Here is a 5,974-nt window from a genome sequence, read left to right as displayed (position 1 = left end):
AGACGGGAAAATGAGAACTGCGTCGGGCTGAAACTAGCAAAAACACTTGCGCCGTGCCTTGCGCTGCACTGCGCCGGGTGTATGATAGGGCCCAATATCTCATAATTCTTTTTTGTGATAATAATTAGGCTACTTTTTTATCTCATATAATTTGACTTTGTCATGATTGTGTTTTCTATCATAATTGTCTTTTTATCTCATAATTTTGACTTTGTCATAATTTTTTTTTGTCATAATTATGACTTTTTATCTCATAATTTCGACTTTATGTAATAATTTTTTTTCTGTCATAATTATAACTTTTTATCTCATAATTATAATTTACCAAAGCATGATTTTTTTTTCCGCATGCGGTGGAAATGGGCCTCCATGGTAAATATGTAACAAGACATTAAAGTTTCTTCACATAATGTTAACCACAACCCTATTTTACTCATTAATAAAATAAAAAAATACATATTTAAAAAAAAATACTCATTAAAAATGAATGATATCAAGAAGCCTTACAGGTTGACATATAAACTGACGTCATGACTGAACAGCTCTTCAGAGAATTTTGCAGATAGATGCACATTAATGTTTTACCAAACTTTTGCAGATGTGATAGCAGCAATGAAAGTGACCTCGAGTGGGCCACAAACTTTGCAGATGGCTCAAGGGGAACCGGTTACACTAGACTGCACCTACACGTCAAGTCAAGCAGACATAGGCGAGCTTGACATTGAGTGGTCAGTTGTCAGCCCAGACACCACACAAAAAGACCAGATGGTGCGTAAGGCGATCTGTCACTGCTTCCTATCCATGAAATAAATGACAAATAGGCCTCCCTAGGCACTGTTTTGAACAGTCTCATTGATGATCTATTCAAAAACAACCATCAGCTTTAACTGATATTTAAATATTTTGTCCATTAGATCATATCATACACAGGTGGAAGGAGATATACCCATGGTGACCCTGATTTAATGAAAGGTGTGGACTTCACAGCTACAGACCCTTCCCAGGGAGATGCATCTCTATCGATCGCCTCACTGACTGCCAGTCACGATGGAACGTATCAGTGCAAAGTCAAAAAGGCACCTGGGGTGGACAGCCGGAAAATATCGTTGATTGTGATGGGTAATGTCACTTATATCTAGTCTTTGTATCAATCTTATCAACTTTTAAGTACATCACTGTAGTACTATCAAAACAAACTGTTTGTGTAAGAATCCTGGTTGTCCAAGGCTTTTTAAGTGAAGTAGGGCTTTTTTTTTTTTACTGTATTTAAAATAGAATTCATTTAGTTAGGATTTTACACTATTTGCTTAATATTGTTTTGTATACATTGTTTGATGAGAAATAAAACCAAAAGCTCAGATGTTTATTTTTTTTGTGTGTGTGTGGTGTACCACACAACGTCAAGTCCTTGAGGATAATAGCTGCTTCTCAGAAGTTCTTTTGGCTCTCTACAAAATTACAAAATGCAGTTATTTAAACAGTCTTAAATATGTATGGGTGAATTAGGCTATAACAGTTGTTTGATTCTCTCTGTGGCAGTGAGGCCGTCTGTGCCGAAGTGTTGGGTTGATGGCGTTGAAGCCGTGGGTGAGGCAGCATCTCTCCGCTGCAGATCAGATCAAGGCTCCGCTCCTCTGCTGTATTCATGGAGGAGAGAGAGTGGAGGTTCCATTCCTCCAGATGCCATTCAGAGTAAGTGCTACCTCTACTGGTAATGTACTGTAATGACACGCTGCTTGTCCATCAGGTGATTCTCAACCGGTTTGACTCCACAAAACAATATGCAAACCATAACTTTGAAAGTTAAATTATGTCTTTATTTTGATATAACTTATGGCTTTTGCATAAGTTGGAGACTATTATACAGTTTACCATATGCATTATATAACAATTTATTTTGTTTCTGCCCAGAAGTTATTTAAAATGCAGGATTGCAGTGACAAGACTTAAATAAAAGAAAACTGTAAATGCGTTGTAAGTAAATTAATAAAAGCAAATCAGATTTGAGAAAAACCTAACAGAGATTTTAACAATAAATAAAATCTGCATGTAGCATTTATATATATATATTTTTAAATTATCATTAAATCGTAGCAAGGATTAAATAAGTTATTTATGTATATAATTATATAGTGTAAAATATAATGTTCACATTCAGATTAGGCCTATATATTTGTAAGAAAGTAAATATCAAGCTTTCATTTAGTAACCCTTTATTCATAGTAATTTACACAATCACATTCACTCTTCAGTTACTGGGTCAATTAATTTTGTAATTGAAGTTTAGTATACATACTGTATACACATTTACCATAGTTACTATATATGTATGTGTATATATATATATATATATATATATATAATTTTTTCTGTTAGAATAACTTTTCTACAAAGGAGGAAAAGAAAGATAAACCCATTGATTATGCATTATTATTATTATTTTTTTTTTTTATTAATTACATGTTTTTTTTTTCTTTACTACATGTACATTTAGACTCCCTCACAGGAGAACTTCTAATCAGTAATCACTCCGTAAGCCACTCCGGTGTCTATTCCTGTGAAGTTGCCAATGCTGTTGGGAAAGAGAGATGTCGGCTTAACCTTCAAGCTGTGAAGCGTAAGTGAAACGCATAGACACACTCCAGTGCTCATCAGACCAGTGATTTGATACTAACTGTTTCCTCATAATCATTTTCTTAATCTTCCACAGCTCCTAACAGAGCGGGGGTCATCACAGGAACCGTTGTTGGATGTTTACTGCTCATCATGATCATTCTGATCATTATATGGCTTCTCGTCTTCAGATGTAACTGGAATCGACATGAGAAAGAGTTCTCCAATGACATTAGGTGATATCAACCCCTCCATTTTTCTTCATGAATCCATCCATTTCCTTCAGTTATGTGAAGTTCGATGATGATAATGAGACTTTCTGGCTCTGATGTCTTGTCTTTTCTCTCTGTCTTTAAAGAGAGGATGTTCCCGCGCCTGAGAGTCGCCCTACCAGCCGAATCTCCAGCTTTCGTTCAGGTGTGGCCTACAGCCAGGTGGGCCAAACCCAAAATGAGCATCCACCCTCCACTAACACCAGCTACAGCACTGCAAAGTATGACAGCAGGTTTGGCTATGCTGTATGAGAGCGTAGGTAGTCATACTTGCATTATACTGAAAATTGTCATTGGTTTGCAGTTACTAAATGAATGACCTTTTAGTGGATTTGATCATGTTGCAAGATACAAAACGGAATCAAATGGTGTCTTGTAATTGTGTAACATTCAATGTAATTATACATTAGGTGTAATATGAGAGAAGGATACATTATGTCTCAGATTAATGATGCACAAGCAGGTCTAGATCATGTAAGATGGTAAAACTCTTACCAAGACCTTAATCCAATAGTTGTGTGTGAAGAGCTTCCAATATTGATGTGTTTTGTTAGATTATGTAAATAAATATATGTATGGTTTTTCTGAGATTTGGATGTTGATGGTTCGAACATCATTAAGAAGCCATTTAATTGTAATGACAAAAATAAATCACAAAAAAATAATAATTTGATGTGTAGACTGATAAATTTATTTATTCTTAAGTATATTTATTTGATAAAAATGTGTTTGTTTAGCTGTTGTCTTGTCTCTATTTTTGCCCAAAAGATATTACTGAAATGCATTTGATTTTTTTTTTTATTATCTTTGTTTTTTTTTAACGTTGTTTTTGCCCATAAAGAATAATAGTTGTTTTCTTCAACAATTTTAGGACTTTAGATGTACTGAAAAGTAGAATTTGTATGTTGAATTTGCAATAAAAATTTTTTTTAAAGAAAATCAGTTGCTTACAAATAACAGAGACATAACATTTTTAAATGTCAATATTTTTATTTAAAATATGAATGGAAGTCTATTCATTTTTAGATGAATGGAAGGAATTCATTTTCAACTCACATTATACACTCTAAAAAATGCTGGGTTAAAAAGGGACAGACCCAGCTATTGGGTTGTTTTGACCCAGCTATTGGGTTGTTTTGAATCCAACCGCTGGGTCAAAACAATCCAACCGCTGGGTCAAAACAACCCAACTGCTGGGTCAAAACAACCCAGGGTTTGTCCCTTTTTAACCCAGCATTTTTTAGAGTGCACTCACGTTGTTATTCTAATAATATGAAATATACCCCCGGTTTCACAGACAAGGCTTAAGCCTAGTCCCAATGTCCTAATTGAACTATTGCCTAGTCCTGGTTTAGTCTAAGCCCTGTCTGTGAAACCAGGCCCCTAGCCTAGTAAAGCATTTTATACTGTCACAGGGTGTCGTGTCAACCACACAGACACCTCTAAAGGGCGTCAGCGTTCACTGCGTCGATTTTGAAAAGGGAGGGGGAGAAACGCGTAAGCACTATTGCGCATGTGCAGCCGTGTTCTCACGCTTAGCTTACGGTAGTGATTTTCGTGTTGTACAGTCATCATGAAGGCTCTTAGAGGAATGGTGAGCGGAGCCGTGAGCGAAATTTCCTCCGCTGTTACTGGGAGCAAACACGTCGCCGTTCGGGAAAATGTCCTTGCTGTGACTCGTGACTACATTTCTCAGCCGCGATTAAGTGAGTGACCAGTGCTGACTATGAAGGGCCCTTACAAACAGAAACCCACCACCGTAGCGATCAAATGATGTGTGTATGTCGCAACGAATGAATGACATGCTCTGTATTTACACTGCGTCTGCTAATCATCCTCATCATGTTATTTTCAGCTGAAGAAATTAAACATCCGATTTTTAGCATATCTGGTATTGTACATTTGTTAACCATATATGCGGTCAGGTGAATCCAGGGACACCTTGCTAATTAGAGGATATTTTCCTTGCAAATGCATTTTGTTTACGTCTAATTGCGTGATCTTAAAAATCAGTTTAATGATTGGTTGGGTTTTCACCACATATGACATTAAAAAATCAACAGGATGCAGGTTTTAGGTTTATGCATGTAGGATCTGCGTCGTGATGGCGTCATGGCAAGCCGTTTTATCATTTAGACTAGTCCTTTAATTAGTATGTATATTTATGTTATTAAACCATTTAATTACTTCATATTTCATATAAAGTAACATATTAGTACCTATTTAAAAAGTCGTTACTAATATGTGCCAAAAACAATTGGAATACTAGTTTAAGTGAATAGTCAGAATCTGAACCACAGAGAATTTAAAGGGGTCATATGATGCGATTTAAATTTTTCCTTTCTCTTTGGAGTGTTACAAGCTCTTGGTGCAAAAAGAAGATCTGTAAAGTTGCAAAGACTAAAGTCTCAAATCCAAAGAGATATTCTTTATAAAAGTTAAGAGTCAACCACGCCTACCTAAAACTGCTCGTTCTAACACGCCCCCACATGTCTACGTCACGATGTGGGAAGATTTGCATAACGCCGCCCAAATGTTCACGCAAAGAAAGAAGGCGTAACTTTTATTCTCGCTGTAGTATTGTTGTTGCCGCCGCCACCGCCATGTCGTGAAGGCGCTGTGTGTTTCGTTGTGAAAGCGAAACTTCTTTGTTTGGCCTTCCAAAAGAGGACCATATCCGCTTCGTCATGCCTGGAGCTGATCCGTGCTAGTCGCTAATGAAATACATCAACTTCGCGCTGTGGATCGCCGGATTGGCTTTCACCGTGGACGAAGCAGAGTCCAGCCCGGGGTCATCACATGTGGTTGCCGCAAGCCCACCTGCCGCCGATCACTCTAGCCGCCGGCCTCTGCTCACTCTAGGCCTCCTGCCTCCGCTCATTCTAGCCCGCCCTGTGTGACGCTGTTTCGTTGTGAAAGCGAAACTACTTTGTTTGGCCTTCCAAAAGAGGACACGACTAGAAATCAGTGTTAAGTTGTATTTAGTAGTTCAACTCAAATATTCCGATGTGTCCAGCGCATTTTATGGAGGACTGTTTACTGAGCCTGGGAGAGTAGACTACAATGCCGACTGTTCTGACTCACAGACT

The 5,974-nt window shown here is 37.5% G+C and overlaps 2 protein-coding genes across 2 annotated transcripts in view; both read left to right on the top strand.

The window, feature by feature from the left end:
• LOC107688578 (coxsackievirus and adenovirus receptor homolog) overlaps positions 1-3,137 on the top strand; it is a 6,702-nt gene extending 3,565 nt beyond the window's left edge. The window contains exons 4-9 of the mRNA XM_016486286.1: positions 599-768; positions 915-1,119; positions 1,540-1,692; positions 2,495-2,617; positions 2,711-2,849; positions 2,972-3,137. Of these exons, the coding sequence (XP_016341772.1) occupies positions 599-768; positions 915-1,119; positions 1,540-1,692; positions 2,495-2,617; positions 2,711-2,849; positions 2,972-3,137 (956 nt within the window). The remainder of the gene's footprint in view (positions 1-598; positions 769-914; positions 1,120-1,539; positions 1,693-2,494; positions 2,618-2,710; positions 2,850-2,971) is intronic.
• Positions 3,138-4,396: 1,259 nt separating this feature from the next.
• The window catches only part of LOC107687718 (V-type proton ATPase subunit B, brain isoform-like), a 7,852-nt gene continuing 6,274 nt past the window's right edge, over positions 4,397-5,974 (top strand). Inside the window, exon 1 of the mRNA XM_016485169.1 lies at positions 4,397-4,591. Within this exon, the coding sequence (XP_016340655.1) occupies positions 4,459-4,591 (133 nt within the window). The 5' untranslated portion in view covers positions 4,397-4,458. The remainder of the gene's footprint in view (positions 4,592-5,974) is intronic.

Source organism: Sinocyclocheilus anshuiensis, unplaced genomic scaffold, assembly GCF_001515605.1.
Source record: "Sinocyclocheilus anshuiensis isolate Anshui unplaced genomic scaffold, SAMN03320099.WGS_v1.1 scaffold205, whole genome shotgun sequence".
Lineage (NCBI taxonomy): Eukaryota > Metazoa > Chordata > Actinopteri > Cypriniformes > Cyprinidae > Sinocyclocheilus > Sinocyclocheilus anshuiensis.
The sequence above is the reverse complement of the archived record's forward strand: the minus strand, read 5'-3'. Positions and strand labels throughout refer to the sequence as shown.